Here is an 18,683-nt window from a genome sequence, read left to right as displayed (position 1 = left end):
GTATTACTGTAAAGTAACAGGCCTTAATTTGTCCTGAACTATGAAAAGCACCTGTCACCATTATGCAATGCTTGAAGTAACAACCAATAATGGCCCTAAGAACATAATTTTTATCTACTGAGTATCTGAACCACTGAGCTGATGTTTTTCCTAGAATTTCTGGTACAGCAAACTGTGAATCATCTGCTATTCTGGCTTGTAAAAGGTATTGTTGGCTTCTAATAAGCCTTATTAACTGAAACAAGCTTTCATCCTTTCCTCATTCCTTTATTACACTGTGAACATCAACTCTATTACTGGTAAACTACTATGACAAGAACATTAAAAAAATGGATGTGTTCCTTCACAAGAAACTGAACCTGAGAAGATGATCTTCAGTAGAGAAAGAAGATATCTCATGTTAAGTGCCATGCACTCAGTGGTAACACATTATAAATTAAAGGCAGATCATCACTGTATTTTATCTTATACTCACCTAGAATGTCAAGAAATTTCACTTCAGGATTATGAATATATTCAGGAACAAGTTGCATCCAAGGTACCCACTTTTTTTCAGATCCATCAAAATGAAAGTCATACAAAGTTGGCAGCTGACCTGCAAATCATTAAGCAATTGCAATTTTTCTAGGACACTGAAATATCTCACAAGAAAACAATCTGAATGAGATGAAAATGAAGGGTAAGAATCTGGACCAAGCTGGGCAACGCTTTGTTCTGTTTGCTTGTCATTAACCCACTAAGATATCAACTAAAATTCTCCTAGTCCAGCACCTGGGTCACAAAGTTGCTTTATAAGCACCTGCCAGTGGCTTTTTTTCACATTTTACTTTTCCTTTCACTGTTTATCTCTTCAGCTTGGCATAGAAAAGTACTGTTCTGTGAGGACAGACCAGCAGCTGAGAGTCATCCAGCATCAATATCTCAAGGTGGTTTTCAGTGATAGTCCCTCAAAGAGCAGATTTTGCAGCCAGAATTAGCCAGCTGGAAGGAAGAACAGTGATCTACCTTCATGGAAACTAACACTTTCCTAATATAATCAGTGGGATTCAGATTAAATTATGACAAGATCCTACCTGGCAGCTCCCCTGCCTTAGCCAGGGTGTTGTCATCCTTAACAGTGGACATGCAAGAAATACGTTTAACATTTTCATCAAATTTAATTCTCCCAGCATCAAGAAGAGTAGCACCTAAGGAGCAATACAAAGCTTCCAAAAAAAAACACTCCAGAACATCAGGATTCTCAGACTGTACCACTAGGACTTCCAGCATCACAGTCAACTGCACAACCTGTTGGAAAAAAGACAAAACTGTAAACAAAATTGTCAGTTAGATGTGTGAAAAATGAAAATCCATCATATGTTTTCAGCTGTTTGCTGATTTTTTGTCCTTACAGGGGAATCTACTGGTGCGTATATTAAGGACAGTAGAAGAGTACTGTTAGGAGCTGACTGGCTTTCTGTCTCTTGGTGCTCATCACAAGCAAACTCACATTTCAGCACAGACTCTACTCCTTTCTTTTGGAAGATTATACTTTCTCCATCATTCCATTTTCTTTTTAGTTAAACATGTTCAGCCTTTATTCTCTGTTTCTTACCATGTTTAAATCTGTTTGAGGAACAATGGTCTTCAGCCTTTGCCCCTGTTTGCCATCCACAATTCCCTCCACAATCATGTCAATAAGGTAGGGCACGTACTTTTGAAAGAGACGATTCAAGTCAAATCTCTCTTGCTGAGGAACAAAAAGGACAAGAATTCAACACACAGAAACCTGGAAAGCAAATTTTTGACAGCAGCACTTCCCATCAACACCTGGCTGACCAGGTATGATTGTTCTTGAAGGAATCACTTCTATCAAAGGCAGGGTACATGAAGAAATGTGATGCTGTTCTATGGACTGGGTTTTCAGCAGGTAGGATCAGCATTCACCAGGTGACAGTAAGTAAGTTGTCTCACTTCAGCTCCCTGTGGACTTGAGTTTTTAAACTAAATGTAAGAAACAAGGAGCTAAGCAACCTCACTGTTAACTCTTTGTCCTTCACTGCTCAGAAACAACCAGAATTCAGAAAAGATGGGAATTCTTTTTAGCCCTCTGCTGCAGGTCTAGTGATTAGATCTAGACCTGCTGTCTTTAACTATCTGAAATTCAGTTTTTAACACAAATACTTGCTGAACAAGTGCAGAAATTCCCACCTCATTTTCTCTTCCTTGGACCCATTTCTGCCAGTAGGGCTCATATCTCAAATTTTTAGGATCTACAAAGACCATTCCACAGCGGGACACCGTGGCAGGAGACGCATACTGTAAGTCACCAACCTATAAAATAATCACACAAGATAATCACACACTTAAGCAAAGAACAGCCACAGTAACTGCTTTTCAGGCTTTGAAGCCCCATCTGTCTCTAACCCTTCCCATGTATTAAATGGTCCAGTCATTTCTTACCTCAAACAACAAAGCACAGTGTGACTGAAGTCTGATCCGCTCCCCGTTTGCCAGAGTCAGTAACTTGTTGTCATCCATGACAGAATTCATGTTTTCAACCCAGAGAGCATCCACATCTCCATCAAAGAGAATGTACCTGTGTACAAGAGCCATGGGGCACTGTCTAATCTCTGATTTTATTAATATTTCAGAATTCAGAAGTGTCATCAATGGTGTGAGTGTCAGCCCAGCTGTTTGGAAGCCTACCACTCATTTTTTAAAACTGCATCATTTCACTGAGGCTAGAAACTCAGGGGAGGTAGAAAGGCCCCTGGACATTTTCTGTTTATTTAGAATTTCTGTTTTAAACAGTACAGTATCAAGTATTTATTTTTGATTGGTGTAAATCTCAGTATCTAAAAAGCATCACAATGATTTCTAGCTGCTCACCTTCGCTCTTTCTTGTCAGTTGGCCTGTTGATATCCCGAAAAATGTTTGACAGGACTCCATCTGTCCAGTCTCGTGTGACGGGGTCGAGGATCCCATACAGCTCAATCACACTCATAGCTTTAGGGTTCAATATGTAAAGCTTTGTCAATAATCCCAGCCTAAAGATACAGCAAGAAAAGCACAGTAAAATCACACAATACCAGCTCCTGTTAACGCAAGCAAATACTCTGGACAGCTGTTGACCCTGTCATGACTAGACAGGGCTGAGCAATACAGTCTGTGCCATTTTACAGCCTGATTTCCATGTATCAAACTCTATACTCACTTGTTTTGGGCCCGGCACAAAGAATTAATGACAACTGACTTGCCACCTCCAGTAGGTCCAACCACCATTGTTGTGTGCCGGGTTAACATTGTCTCATACATCTGAACTACTTTATCCACCTGGAAAATAAATATTGGTTCAGGAGACTACTGTCAGAACTCTTCTGTGGACAAGCAGCTGGTCTATATCAGATCAGCTTTCCTGGAGCTACTCCATAGTGCAACAATGCACCTCCAGCCTAATGTTTACAACAAAAACTCAAGCACTTAACATTTTTTTGTACCTGGACTGGTAAAACAACATAACCTCGTTGTTGTAGCACATGTTCTACAGCATCATTAAAGTCAGGGTAGCGAACTCGAGGGCAATCCAGGCCAGGAAACAGGTCAGAGATTAAGCCAAGGAAGAGAGGTACATCTTCAAACACAAATTTGGGAAGATTCATATCTCGTAGAGCTCTCATTAGTACAACTTCCTAGGCAAAACATAGCAAAATCAATGTTTACCAAACAGCTAACCAATTATCCAAAATTAGGTACTTCAAACATCTTTAAAAACTAGTGCCTGATTATTTCAGCATAGCTTTGGGAATGTTTTCTTGGCATCAGTTACTAGTGGAAACAACAAAGGTTATTTTACAAGGGTTAAGCAGATCAATAGCTAAGAATAACACAGTGCCTTTTTGTTCCATTTTAACCAAATGGCAAATGGCTGGAGTGGCCCACATCACAGCTTCCCTGAGCTGGAGCACTCACTGTTCAAAAACCAGCTTTTGCTATTCATTCACAGACATTCCTCTGGTTATTTGCATCCTGGACTCAACAAGAAGTAAAATACCTCATTTTACATAGATTTCCCTACTTTGATTTGAGTTCTGATGGCAACTTACTGGTAGAGAGCATGATGGAAGTCAGTAAGAACCAAGTGAAATAATAAGACAAGTAACACCAATGCTCCTATTTCCAAAGCAGACAAACTACACCAGATGCATAAAACACACCTCCCCTTCCTATTGAAAAATATGACCTGCCCAGGGTAACTAAGCAGCATATCTACCTCACTGAGGTCTGCTGATCCTCTTTTCAGCTCTCCAGCCATCACCAACACTGACTTAAGGGCCCGCAGTCCAAAATCATAGTGATGTTGTTTAGAAAGCTGTTCCTTTGCCAGCTTGTAAAGCACTGTCATCTTTTTGGCAAGGACCTGTTTGAGATTTAAGTTAGACAATCATAAATGTGTAAGTTGCAACCAAACATTGGCCATGAAACGTGAGTGTGTACACAGGTATGGGCAGCAATAAAATTTTCTTACCTTTGCCATAAGGAACCCTTCAGAAAAGAGCATTATCTCACAGATCTGCTGAAGATCTGGTACAATAACAACCACAGGCCTGAACAAAGCTTTCACAGACTCAGGGAGCTCAGTCCGACCAGCATAGCCAGGATTCATTGTAATAAAAATGCCAATCCGACTGTCAAGTGTAATTTCCTGTCCTTCAAACTAAAGAAAACATTAGAACAATGTGAATTAGGAACTGAAACAAATAGTACTATTGGCTCAAAAAGAAAAACAGCAATACTGGGGCACCCACTTAGGACAAAGTGTTAAAATATTTAGCTTTTCACAATCATCCAGACACAAACAGTGAGATGAGTGGATCTTGGATCTAAACTTTAGGACATTTCACAAGCCTCAATCAAATTTTCTGTCTGAGGGTTTTGAATTCCAATAAACATCAGCAAATAGAGCCTACAATCCACATCAAGTTACTCCTCTTCCTAATTACTACTATACTATTATCCCATTTACTTACTATTATCCTATTAGGATCACTTTCATCTCACTTCACAAAGGAAGAACCAAGCAAAGGAAATCAGCAAGGATTTAACATCTTTCAAACTGAGAGTAGACACCCTGCAGTTTGAAATGTTCAGCACAGACAAATTAGAGAAGCAGCAGCCCTTTGATCTAATGAAGGGGTCTAACCCTGGATGTTGGCCTTAAACCCAAGCTCAGCCTTCACAATTACTCTTCTTTTTTAATGTTTACCTGAAATACTTTCAACTTATTCATCAAAGCATTTCGAATAGTCTGAATCTGAGAGGAAATGACTGAAAGCACGGAAGCATCGATACGATTGAATTCATCAAAGCATCCCCAAGCTCCACACTGGGCAAGACCAGAGAAAATTTTACCAACTGCCTAAAAGGAACAACAAGAAAAACCTCTCAGCAATGAATATATAAAAACATTCAGCATCAAAAAAACTTTGAAGTATGTTAAAACTCTTAATTACTGGGCAAAACCTCCAGATATTTATATATGCAGGAGCAGGCAATCTCTCATAAGGTGTCGCAATAATTACTTGCCAAGTGCAGAATGCCCATCACGAGCTTTAAGACAAATCTTATACTCATTGCTCCCTTGATTGAAAGCACCTGAAATTCTCCAGGAATTTATGCAAAATAGACATTTTTTGCTAAATTTCATTATCAAACAGCATTGTATCTCTAAGGGAGGTACTTATGCAGCAGTTCAGAGTATGTCCTTATCCTGGGCACTGAAAAAGAGCAGGAAGTGGTATTTTATCAGAGAACACAGATCTTTAACTCTTACTTTGAAGTCCATGCCTTCTCCACAGTTTGTCACTACACACAGCAAGCCCAGGGCTTTGGCCAGATCCTTGGTTGTTTCTGTTTTCCCTGTACCTGCTGGCCCTGCTGGTGCTCCTCCCAAAAACATTGATAGAGCCTTTGGAGACAGACCAAAAAACAAAGCAAAGCTTGGATTAAATTTATATTTGGTTGGTAGCAAAACTTTCAGATTGATCTGTGAATGCATTCTACATTATCCTTGAGGCAATGAGGCAATGATATCACAATTGATTTCAAGCATATCAGTGTTCACATTGGCATCTGGGAGATGGCAGGAGGAGGCAATAGAACAATGATGTGATTGTGTAGAACTGCAGCAAGGGCTTTGTAAGGGTACAAGACCCTTCTGGAAGATTTATGGTGAGGAGATCAGAGCTTGTTTCGTTTAGGAGGACTTTCCTCCTTAGAAGAGGCATCTCCCCCAAAGACAGTTTTAGAAGTTTTCTCCTGCTGCATTCCAGCAAAACACTCCCTGGTAGGAGAAAAAGATAAGTCCTGCAGACATGTCAAAGACCCCACAGAGCAGGGGGCCAGGGATGATAAAAGCCCTGAGAAGAACAGGGGTCGTGTCTTTCCTCAGGCCCAGCATTTGAAACACCATTAAGAGTAATGCTCTTTTAAGTCCAGTGTTCTCAACTCTGGAAATAAATTTCCCTACAATCCTTCCACTTGGGAATTCTCGGGGGTATCTTACTTCCCAGGCTTGCTAGCCAAGCTCACATGACTGCACATGTGTACCTGCGTGAGCGTGAGGTAAATGCGGTCGGTGAGGGGGGTGATGACGAGCCGCCCGTTCAGCCCCATGTACTCGTAGCCGTAGGAGAAGGTGCCGGTGCATTGTCGCACCGTCAGCTCGTCCGGCTCCCGCTCCCAGTAAAAGCGCAGCTGGCTCTCCCACTCAAACTCCTGAGCCTGCAGGATGCTACACAACACAGAGTTAAAGCACGGAAATACCGTTTCTGCACTTGGCATTTGCTCAGCAGGTTGGGCTCAGCAGTAGGTTTACCTGTCCCTCACGAATATATCGACGATGTCTCTGGCGTGAACGTCGATGATGAGGACAGTGTTGTATTTCTTCCTGTCGTTCTTGCTCAAAGGCATCGTGATCCGGGTCACCAGCTCGTCGATCTGCTGATGCATTTTTTTGGCATAAAGTTTCATTGCCTGTTTTTCTCCCTTCTTCACCTTCCGAAAGACATCCTCTACCTCCCAAGTCCACCACACTTGATTAGCAGCCAGCACCATCATGCCTTGGAAGAGCAGCATCCAATCAACTCTATGGAAAACACATATAGTGAGGGAGGCTGAGTTACTGTTTAAGGAACTGATCAGGAAAGCAAAAACAAAGCCAAAACCAACCAACCAAACAAACAAAAAGTTCCTCCTATTTTCCTGTTTCTGCAACAACTCCAACATGAGCCAAACTTTTCAGAGATGTACAGAATTCTATCAAGGTATGCTGTGGAATTTCAAAAGCCCAGGAAATACCCTGATAGAAAAGCTGCCTATTCCATGTGTACAATTGCCAACTGGAATTCATCATGAGAAAAACATACTGAGCACACACCACTAAAAATAAAACCTCAAGATTTAGGAAATTAGATATGAGAGGTAACACATAGTTAAATGGTTAGTTAAAATAGGGCATATACACGTATTCATATCCCTCCACGTACAGAAACATAGGCTAAATTGTGTATGAATTAAAAAACTGAGTCTTAATTTTTCTGCATTGCTACAGGTTCATAATAACACATCAGGAGTTTGTGTTATCCTTGCCACTGGTTTTGTCACCTGCTTCTGTCCTCACAGTAGCGAAAAATGGCTTCCTTGGTGAGGCGCCTGTTGGTCCTTCTCATTTCATCCAGCACTGCTGTCATCCAGTTTTCCACCCTGCCCACGGCAGGGACAGCCTGTCGGAACTCCATCACCTCCTTCTCGGCTGAGATCATGGCTGTTGCAATCTTCTCACCATCGTCACCATCCTGGAACCTCAGGGCGGCCACATTATCAAACATCTGAAAGGCACCAGTAAAGAAATTCACTGGAATTTTAGAACCATAGCTTCCAGGATGTAAGTGTATCCAGCCCCCATTTCATCTTGAAAGAAAAGTCCATGGGCTCTAAGGAATAATGGATCTGGCTCCTAAGTAATCAAATGCAAATGTTGACGTATAGCCCAGCATCCCAACTGCAATCAGGAAGATAATCAGGCCCAAATGACACTGACTCTTTTATTCTAGAAAACAAAGATCTATGAGGAGCTACAGGAAGGTTCTTTAATGGTAGATCATTCTGATGTATTTTGAGTGTTCCTCCACCAACAATCCTCTACTGTAACTGCTACTGGCCAGGAGAGAATATCCATCAGATTTGATTCAAGATGCTGCCAGGATGCTTTTTGTGAGCAAAAAATATTAGTGCACCCTTAGGAGCATGTACAGTATAGTCTGATAAACTTCTTAAAGCATCTAAAATCACAAGGCACTGTGGAAAGCCAGACATTGCACCTTTATCATGTGTTCCTGGACACACAGTGGGTTACTGCTGCCAAGGATACTCAGCAACTCATCATCAGATATAAAGAAAAATCTTGGGAAAGCATTTCTCTTGGCATCCAAATAATCATTCAAGCTCTTCTGACATTTCTCCAGCACATTATTTATATGATGGAGGTCTGACAGACGATTTGGGACCTCACAGCACGTTTTTATTGTCGGGTCTTTTACAGTTTCATCCATTATCTACAGAGGGAGAAAATGAAGTTTAGAAAACACTGAACAGCAATGGATTATACTGAATTATATTTAATTAGTGACAAAGCACACAAGCAGCACAAGTAGTGCAGGTTCTTACAGAAGTGAATCAAAGGTTTTAAAACATGGTTTCTGTTGCTGCAATATTGGATGAAAACGTGGAGGTAGTGTGTTTATGGAAAAATAACTGTAAAAACAAGTGTAAGCAAGACAAGTCTATATCCCAAGCCTTGCCAGCATAAGCAAATACCTGACTGCACACAGTGGTACTTCAAGGTATGATCAAACACTGTGTTTCAGATTCACAGTACCCTCCCAGTTTTGCAGATGGGAAACAGAAAAGTAAGTCACATTCATACTGAGAGTATGTGTTCAGTGTGGGAACAGTGGCACAAACCAGGAAAGCCTTTTCAGCATGTATGTAGGTCCTCACTCTATAGAAACACATCTAAGCCTCTTATTATCAAGGTGAAGGTAGAAAGATGTATCCAATGAAAGGAAAAGGAGATTCTGCCTATCCCATGCTGCCAGCCAAGGATCACACCTCTGCCTGCCTCAGCTAAATCAGAAGTCTTCTGATTATGACAGATGTGAAGTAAAACACAAATTCCCGGGTTCCCCAACCTCATATTCAATTAATTATACCATTCTCAGTGTCACACATGACACAGAAGACCACAGATAACCATGGAATGGGAACCAAAATGCACTAAAAACTTCTGCTGATCACAAGTCAATCACTTGCCTCTTTAAACATTTTGTCTACTCTGTCAAATATTTTGACTTCCTCTGGAAGCTGTGATCTGATATCTCCACCAACAAAGATGCTCTCCAGGTACATCCATTTTCTCTGAACTGCTATCCAGATCTAAGAATCAAATGTTATCATCAGAGAAAGAAAAATACAACAGAAAATTCTGATTATAAATAATAAAAATTAATTATTTAGTCCAGCACTTTCCTCCTACCTCAGTTACTTCACTAATCAACGACAGAGTTTTTTCCCACTGGCGAGCACTTGAAAGGAAAGGACCCACGAACCGACTGCCCAAAACACTCTGAAGGCTGACATTGTTGTCATCAAGAATCTCTAAAATTTCCTCTGAGGGTCCCAGAATAAAGCCTCTCTTCTCAGTGCCTTTGATGTATTCTAGTACAGTGAATTTCATCTGCTCCCATGTATCTATTATTTCCTTCATTCCCTGCATGTGAGCATAAATGATGCATCTTTTAATCTTCAAAAACTGGAGAACTATAATCTTAAGCAAAAAAATGTAACAATTAATTCAGTAAAATTTTTGCAGAGATTTTCTAACTCTGGTTTGTAAAGAAGGGTCTATTTCAAAACATGATGAGGGTAACAGAATGGATCCCTCTTCAGATCCTTTTTTCATAGGACAAACTTGCTTATTGTAATAACAGAAATCCAACATACTGCTGCCAAGGCAATACTGCTGGGGTTCTGTGCCATGCAGGAGCTTCTTAACAGAGCTATTGATCTCAGTTGCCATCAGTTCCATCATGGCAGCTACCTGAAGATGGCCAAACTTGCTGTCATGAGAACTTAAAAATCTCAAATAAAACTCAGACTTTTGTCATCCTTGCCTAATTTTATTATGATTTTATAATTTAATACATTACCTTCTCAATGCTGAGTTCTTTAACAGCAGTTCCAACAATGTCACTGATAACATCTTTATGCCTGTGAAGTTCCATGGCAAACATGTTCTGCAAAGTGAATGTTTCTGTTTTCATTTCAAACTTTGTTCCTGTTCTCTCCATAAGATCTTGCCAATGCCTGTTTTAAATTGACACATCAACTGTACCAACCACCAGATACAGTAAAAAAAACAACTGTAATTTAACATATAATAATGAAACCATGTTTAGCACTCCATTGTTTAAACAAGAACTACTACTTTGAATACATAAAGTACCCCAGTCATTGCAGTCACTTGGATGCTATCATACACGTTCATTAAGCAGAAAGTAAAGTTCCAAACTCCAGGACACGGCATGACCCCAGTAATGGAAATTAAAAGTTCTAACAAAACACATAAAATATTGGTTTTCAATAAATCAAAGCAAACCTTTCTCTTAAAGCTTCATTTTTCAAGTCAAGCAGCAAAGGAATGGAGTCTCGAAATGCCTTCATTTTGGTTTCCAACTGCACAGCCACTGCCATGCTGCGCACTGGCCTGGGCAGCTTCCGGAGGGCTTTGAGAAATCCATCGATTCCGTCCTGGAGAACCTGGACATTCAGGTTTATCCACAGTGTCTGAGACCATTCCTCTTTAGCTGCCTGGGAAGGAAAAAAATCATATTTTGACCCCCCCCAGAAAAACAACCTTTTCACCACAGTAGGATCTAGAGATGACAGTCAGGATGCAGATGTAATTGTGTTAATATTTTACAAACAGAGGAAGAGACAGGTTCGTGTCCAAGACAGATTCATAATATGGAGAACAGGAAAAGCATCCTTAAGAGCATACTTTACAGGGCATTTTAATTTTGGAAAAATAAAACTTCTTAAAAACTAGTTAAAGCCTGAGATACCCATTGTCACCTGTACACATACTATATCCAAAAGTAGTTCCACTGAAATGATCAGGAGACTCATGCAGTAAAGAAGTGCCATCCAATAATTCTTAGGGGCAGGGAGAAGTCTGTTCCTATCTGATAAGAGAATGTGTTTGGTTCTGTGGAGACACTGTTAGTGCTGCACTAATATCATTCAAATTAATTCACAGTGATGGCCAATTACAGGGAGCAGCTTATTTCATGCACAGGCTTTGAACAGAGTGGACAGTAACCAGAGGACAGTGTAGCCTCTTCCTCTCTCCCCCCTTTCTGTGTGTCCGTGCAGACACAGTGTAATACTCACTTTTTGTGATGCATAAATCTCATAGACCTGCCTTAGACCTTTTGCATCATTCTGTGCTTTCATCAAGTCTGGGTACACTGTTACTGGCAAGTCTAAAAGTTTCTCAGCACTGCCCAGTTCCCGATACTTTTTTTCCAGTCTCTCCAGTTCTTTATCAAAATGGGCCATGAGTTCCAATCCTGGGAAAGGAGAGGAATTTTTCTAGATAAATAATCCCTAGATTCATGGGAAATAAATAAGACAGCATTTGCATGCAGCCTGAAGAAGTTCTAGGATTAAAAACATTCACATTTCTGGTTGAGGAGTTTGGATGTTAATAAGGAAAGCACACTTTCCTTGCTTTACATAAAATTTGGATTATCCAAAGATTAATATTTTCAAGACATCACTTCACACACATCAATCCATTTACCTTTATCAAGATCATCCCCAACAGAACCAGGCCCCTCGGTAACGAGTTTCTGAAAGAAATCTTCTGTCTCTTTGCTGTAGTCCTTAATTTGTTGCTGTGTAACCTAAAGAGAACAGTGTTTAAATTGTGTTCCTTTCCGTTTCTGTGGAATCTATTTTTCAGTATTAATTACGAAGACTACCTTTGTGAATGTTTCTTTTGCACCTCCTTTACGATCCATGTTGTGATTGAGTTGTGCTGCTTCCAGGACAAGAGTCTCCCACTCTTCCCTAATCTTGTCAGCCTTCTCCTGCTCCTCTTTAGCTACCTAGAACAAACAAGAAATAAGGAGCCACAGGAAAGTATGTGACTTTATAAATTTGCAAAACACAAAACCAGTACTGAAGTGACCTCAATCAGATTTAAACACACGCCCATATGTCCATTTTAAAGCATACATGCTGATTTGAGAAGGGGAGACTAGACAATCTCCAGACATCCCTTAGATACTGTAAGTCTATCAAATGTCTTAAAATGAAAACATTTATTCATTCACATGTGAGGTATTTGTGCCCTTAGCTCAAATCTGAGCTGTTTGATGAGACATGCACTTACTGGAATATTGTACAATGCAAGAGTTCGGTATCTCTCCAAGATGTCCAAATAGTTCAGCTCCACCTCGAAGGACATGCCTCTGATCTCTACAAACGTGCTAAGGACAACTCTGAAATCATCCAGGGTATCGAGAGGTCTATTAATATTCTCTGATAATCTCTGTAAAAAGTAAAGATAATTTCCAGAATCAACACTGACAAAGCAATTAGGCAGAATTACAATAATGAGTCAAACACAAAATACAAGCAAATAACATGCAGATTCATTTTCGGTCTATGTGATAAAGTTAACCAAAAAACCAAACTGAAAACACTTACCTGAATCTCATCCCTCAGCGCGACAAGCTCCTCTCTTGCTGACTCATTAAGCAACTTCCCAAGTGAAAGCATCCAGCCTTTAGCATTCTCCTGCACTGTGAAGGCTAAAGGAGCCAGCTGAAGCCTGATAAATTGTTCATCTTTAATCAAGGGCTGTTGAGTCACTTCCTGAGCTACCTTCATATAGAACTGCAACTGTTCATCAAAGGTGACACAAGCAGGTTTTTCTGCAGCCAACCTCTCCAGGACTGTGCCTTTGTCTGATTTCCACAGCAGCTCGTACCTGTTCCATTGGTTCAAATACTTGCTGAGAGAAGCCAGGACTTTGTGGACATTCTGAGTGATGAGAACAGCCTGTTCAATCATCAGGGGGCTCTGGGAGACGTCACTGTAGAAGTTGAAAATGACAACTTCATCTTTCCTGACGTGCTGAGGAGGGCACTCGATACACGTGCCGTGCATCCACCGTACAAAGTGCTGGAGTTTTTAAGACAGGGTTGAAAAAGTTACCTTGTAGAGTCATCTTAGTGAATTCATTCATGGAATCATTCAGTTTGAAAAGCCTCATTGAGTCCACCAATTAAGCCAGGACTGTCAAGACCCCCACTACCCCATGTCCCCAGGTGTCACATCTACACATCTTTTAAATCCTGCCAGGAATGGTGACTCCACCACTTCCTTGGGCAGCCTGTGCCAGCGCTTGATAACCCTTTTGGTGAAGAAATTCACCATTATTTAGGACACAGTGTAGGAAATGGAGTGAATTATTTCTCAAATCAATTGTTTTTCTGAGAGCATTACACTTTTTCATCAACTTGAGAGGAGTTATTTTCATCCTAACAAAACCTTTCCATGCATTACTCAACCTGCTTCTAAAATCTCTGCTGAGCCACAATATAGTAGGACAGAGAGAAAAAAGTATTGGATCAAACAGGCTGGATACAGAACTAGAGCAGAAGAGCAAATCTGAGCATAGGAAGCACACCTAACCTACTTTATTCATTTCAGGTGGAATCATTTCTCCATCAGCATAGGGCAAGGACACTGCCACAAAATTTGGCTTCTTTTCAGGAAAGCAGCTCAATATTTATGCAGGAAAATACTGGTGCATCATTGCCAGCAAGCTGTATATTTTTAGATATTTACTGTCCTAGATGTGTTCTAGATGCCCTTCTCCAACATTTCCTGAACTGTTTTTCTGCTGCTTTTAAGGAGAAACGTAATGTAGAGGAGGATACTCACTTTCCTTATTCCACCAGCTTATTCATACATCAGAAAGCAAGATCTGCAGTGCAATCTGAAAAGTGTTTCCTTCTGATGTGTGCTGAGTTATAGAACCAAATCATGTCCTTACACTGGCAAAACTGCTAAATGTAATAGATAATTTTGCCTGAGTATAAATTGCATGAAGTTTTATAGGTGGGTTTTTTTCCTTTGTCATCAGTTTGTAAAATTAGGACAATGTACTGGATATTTTGATTTCAAGATAAAGCAATATGAATCTTCCTATTGACATTTATGCTTGCCCAAACATAAAGCAAGACTGGCTCACTATAATCACAAGCAAACTCTGGCAACGAAAAAAATCTTTATCAAAAATCACCTTAGTGACCTCAACACAGTCTTGGATGGATTGTGCCACCATTTTGTCAATCTCACTGGCACTGGGTTGAAAGGTGATCTCAGGAACAGAGAAAACAGCTTTTATTTGTAACAGTGGCACATTTGCAAGAATAGCTGCATTAAAAGCCTGTAAATTCCTAGGAAAGGAAAAAAATAGTGTCAAAGACAGAAATAATCAGGTGCTGCCCCCATGGAAATGCCCAACAGAGACTGCAATTATCAGGTGTGTGCTCAGATCTGCAAACTGAAATCAGCCACCACCAACTTCATCTGGAAACACTGATGGGTCTGGAAGCAACATTATCCCACTAAATTGATTTAATACAAAAGCTTGACTAAAAGAAACTGGCAGAAGGAATGAATGGGGACACCCCAGTGCAAAAAGATCCTAAGATTTTTGTCAACTCCTCTGCAAAAGCCCTGACAAGAAAGCACAACAAAGTCACCTGAGCATGGACCAGATTACAAAGACATGGATCATGGGAAGCAGAGGTGGCTGGGAAGCTTTTATAACCCTGCAATGCTCTATTGCAACAATATCTTGTTTATAATAGAAGCCTTTGCATAATATCTTGCTACAAGAACCTCCTTGGCCTCAGCCACTGCAGAACAGGTGAAGTAAAACCCAACAAACCTTTGTTCTTGTCCTGGTGTCCCCTGCAGGACAGGGAGGCATCAGGTACCCAGACACCAAGTTCTCAAAATTGTGTTCTTTAGTAAAACAAAACCTTGGTTTTAGAAATAAACCAGGGATGTGCAACTACACACATTGCAGGAAATGTATCTTATTTCTCTCTTCTGCCAAAAATATGCCAATATCCATTTCCTCAGAATTTGGGGTTCTCCTGTACCTTCTTATCAGTTCTCTGTTCTTCACAGGAAAAAACACTGTACAAATACAAATCTGTCACAAACTGTAAGTCACTGAGGTGTTCAAACAATGTCACTACACACACACTGATCAACAGATCCAGGAAAATCTGAAGATGAAAGACTGGAAATCCATTAAAGCAAACAATTTACTTACTTCACAACTAACTGTGTCAACACCTGATAAATCCTATTTTCCCAGTATGCATAATAGGAAGTTAATTTTGGAGATTTGCCAGTGTTTGTATTGGCAACTTGTCCTTCCACTTCTATTAGCAATGGTGGAATTTCAGAATACTTTCTAACGATGTGTGCCACATCTTTTGCTCTTTCACACTTAATATAGTCAAAAAATTCTTTTGCTTCTGCAACAGATACAAAAAACAGCATTATTAACTGTAAGAGATGTAACAGATTTATACACTGGAATAATCAGCTGCATATTGTGAATATGAAATTGATCTCTATACTGATAAAATATCTTCACTTATTAATGATTAATTTATTAATATTTCAGCCCTCTGATTTTATATGGATTCAATTATTTAATAGCAACCATTAGATGTGAGAGAAACCTTTTTACAACTTAGAAAGTGTTGAAAGAAATTTGATCCATCACTCACTCACTCAAGTGACAGATCTGGGAACTTACCAGGAAGTTCATCACCATTTTTTGAAAGTGGAACCTTGAAGAGATTTGCTGATTCTATGAACAGAAGTTTGCTGCTTATGTCTTCAGAAATATTATGAATCTGATGGACAAGTGACTCAAGCTTCTCAATGGCTTGTGTACATTGGAAAATAAATTCACCAATACCTTGAAACAAATCACAACCATTTGTTTTTTTCTCTTCTAACAAATATTTCACCAATGCGTCAAAATTGCTATAATCAGATGTGGTTTATCTCTCAGAATGAACCCAAGGTTCTGCAGAAAGATAGATTAGATGTTTTCTCACCTAATCATTAATCTAACTCCCTTACAGCTTTTATCTAAGGGTTTCTAACCATCTCCAGTGTTTTAAATATAATAAAAACACAGGAAATACCCTCCTGGATCAGAGTTTGTCTCATCTGCTACTCTGCCTCGACTGTGGCAATAGGATGTATCACTTAGGGATACATGGCTGTCATATGACATAAAAAGTAGGTTGCAGAACTGAGGAGATTTTTTAACTGAAAATCAGTGTCTAAGGCCAGTTTAAAATAGTATCTCCATTACCTAAGGAGTTCCATGTGAGTCTTTTGTGTCCTGATTTCAATATTCTCCAGAGTTCTTGGATATAGTTATCAAGAAGTTTGGTTTCTGCTTCATTCAGTGTTTCCATTAATTTGTGATAGCAACCCAGCATGTTTTTCAATCTACTTGTATACCTAAAGAGAAGAAACACAACAACATCATAATATGATGATTTTCTTGAAATACAGCTCTGACCTCCATCAAAGAGCAGAGCACTTCCATCATTCCATTCAGACTTCAAAATAAAGTAAAATTTGCAGGACTAACCAGTGAATATGTAATGATTATAAATGTAATTCATTTCCCACTGAAAACAAAAGAAGAGTTTCATATGGCTCCAACAACAGCTGAACAAACCTCTCCTGCCCCAGCTCAGAAAGTTTTTGAGGTAGCCTCAGCCACATAAGTGAACTCAAGTTAAGGATCTTATCAGCACATCTGTGTGTAAATGCCTGTGATAATTTGGACACAGCTGACTTATTCAAGGCTGTACAGGAAGAAAGCAACAGTGAATTTAAATGAAATCTGAATGGTAGCAACAATTGATTGCAAAACAAATTATTTTGACAAGATGTTAATTTGTATAACAGTCCTACAGAGCAAAGGATGCAGCCAGTGCCAGAGAAAACCTTATCAGTGCAACATGGCCATTAGTAATTGTACCCTTACAAAAAAGTCACTAAGAGCTCTCATCTTTCCAAGATTTGATGACTCAGGGCCCATTCTGGTTTGGAGTGAAACCACTTGAAATGCTGCCACGAGTCTGTATGTGAGCAGATATTCTGTTACAGCCTTACCTAACATATTTGTCTTCCTGCAATGCCACGTATCTCGCTATTTCTGGGACTGGAAGCCCCAGTTGTTCCATGTAGTTTGTTTCAATGATAATCTCTTGGAGTATGGGAGAAAAATTCACTCCAAAGCAGAGACTTTTCTTGGTGGTGACAGGCTCCTCTGTTATAGAGCTCTGCAACACAAGAAAGAGCAGCAGAAAGGAGATGAGCACCAATCTGTTACAAGGTAAAGTTGAGTTCTTGGAGACATTTCATCAGGCAGCAGGTAAAAGTCAGAATGACTGACATTCAGAGCCTGTGAAAATGCCTTTAAAATTCTACAGCAGCCTCAGCACTCCTGTTTCAGGAATTACACACAACTACCTCTTCAGTGAAAGCCAATTACAAGAAACAAACCAAATCACCTCTGTGTACAACTTGCTGCAACCAGTTACAACAGAAATACCAGGGGAAATTCAGACAAGTTTAGTAAGAACTGGATTCTGTATGATCCCTGCTGGGAACCTGCCTCTACCTAACTTCAGTCCCAAGTTATGTTGCAATGTCCTAAAGACGCTGTAGCAAAACCTAAAACTACACATATATATATATATATATATATATATATATATGAACTATAGCACAGAAGAACATGCAGAGAAACAACATTCATTCAGTTGCCAGGTGATTCAGGAACTATGTCTTCGAAAGGGCCACAAACTGAGCTTTGAAATTCTGAAATTTTCTGAGCTCAGAACTTTTGAAATTTTCCTTTCAAAATCTGTGTTTAAAACACTGTTTTTAGAAAATTCTCACTGACCATCAGGTAGGTTTCAGTTCTTTCCCACAGAGAAGACTGGTACACCCTCTTCCCAGATCTCACCTGCTCAGAAGTTTCTGGATGAACATTTGTTGCAGCCCCCACAGTGATGACAGTCAGCAGATTATCTTTCAGTAACTGTGGGACAATGTGTTCTGTCCTCTCTCTCCACTCCTTGTATTTTTGATCTTCATACTCTTTCATTTTCTTGGCAACTTGAAGATATATTTGTTTTACCTAGAAAGGAAAACTCTCTGTAAATCATTTTAAAGACCAACTAACCTGTCTTAATACGGTGTCTTGATATGGTTTCTGGTTTTTATTAGACAAGAGGACAAGTAATGCCTTGTAATTAATGCAGGCACTGAAAAATTTGGGCTCTTGAATTCTGACATTGAGTCCATCACTGTCTCCCTGGGAAACAGTGGGAAGGTCCCAACCAGCTTTTCACAACTAACATGGCTCAGTGTGTGCAAAGACTTGGAAATTCCCCACACATAAGAGCACTTTAACATCTCCAGAAGAAGTATATCAGGAAAGTAT

At 39.9% G+C, this 18,683-nt stretch overlaps 1 protein-coding gene across 3 annotated transcripts in view; it reads right to left on the bottom strand.

The window, feature by feature from the left end:
* DNAH10 (dynein axonemal heavy chain 10) overlaps positions 1–18,683 on the bottom strand; it is a 52,582-nt gene that overhangs the window by 25,450 nt on the left and 8,449 nt on the right. For all 3 annotated transcript variants that reach the window (XM_032705840.1, XM_032705841.1, XM_032705842.1), the window contains exons 13-43: positions 18,204–18,377; positions 17,345–17,514; positions 16,530–16,681; positions 15,960–16,124; positions 15,465–15,672; positions 14,418–14,574; positions 12,815–13,291; positions 12,498–12,656; positions 12,085–12,210; positions 11,904–12,006; positions 11,492–11,670; positions 10,698–10,909; positions 10,249–10,405; positions 9,576–9,809; positions 9,353–9,475; positions 8,362–8,595; positions 7,646–7,869; positions 6,858–7,127; positions 6,590–6,773; positions 5,814–5,948; positions 5,247–5,399; positions 4,509–4,697; positions 4,254–4,400; positions 3,481–3,672; positions 3,198–3,316; positions 2,872–3,030; positions 2,443–2,578; positions 2,191–2,313; positions 1,595–1,729; positions 1,074–1,287; positions 476–595 (exon numbers count right to left, since the gene is read on the bottom strand). In XM_032705840.1, coding sequence (XP_032561731.1) covers positions 476–595; positions 1,074–1,287; positions 1,595–1,729; positions 2,191–2,313; positions 2,443–2,578; positions 2,872–3,030; positions 3,198–3,316; positions 3,481–3,672; positions 4,254–4,400; positions 4,509–4,697; positions 5,247–5,399; positions 5,814–5,948; positions 6,590–6,773; positions 6,858–7,127; positions 7,646–7,869; positions 8,362–8,595; positions 9,353–9,475; positions 9,576–9,809; positions 10,249–10,405; positions 10,698–10,909; positions 11,492–11,670; positions 11,904–12,006; positions 12,085–12,210; positions 12,498–12,656; positions 12,815–13,291; positions 14,418–14,574; positions 15,465–15,672; positions 15,960–16,124; positions 16,530–16,681; positions 17,345–17,514; positions 18,204–18,377 — 5,530 coding nt within the window. The remainder of the gene's footprint in view (positions 1–475; positions 596–1,073; positions 1,288–1,594; positions 1,730–2,190; positions 2,314–2,442; positions 2,579–2,871; positions 3,031–3,197; positions 3,317–3,480; positions 3,673–4,253; positions 4,401–4,508; positions 4,698–5,246; positions 5,400–5,813; positions 5,949–6,589; positions 6,774–6,857; positions 7,128–7,645; positions 7,870–8,361; positions 8,596–9,352; positions 9,476–9,575; positions 9,810–10,248; positions 10,406–10,697; positions 10,910–11,491; positions 11,671–11,903; positions 12,007–12,084; positions 12,211–12,497; positions 12,657–12,814; positions 13,292–14,417; positions 14,575–15,464; positions 15,673–15,959; positions 16,125–16,529; positions 16,682–17,344; positions 17,515–18,203; positions 18,378–18,683) is intronic.

This window comes from Chiroxiphia lanceolata, chromosome 18, assembly GCF_009829145.1.
Source record: "Chiroxiphia lanceolata isolate bChiLan1 chromosome 18, bChiLan1.pri, whole genome shotgun sequence".
Classification (NCBI taxonomy): domain Eukaryota; kingdom Metazoa; phylum Chordata; class Aves; order Passeriformes; family Pipridae; genus Chiroxiphia; species Chiroxiphia lanceolata.
Note: the sequence above shows the minus strand (reverse complement) of the source record. Positions and strands in the feature narration are given on the sequence as shown.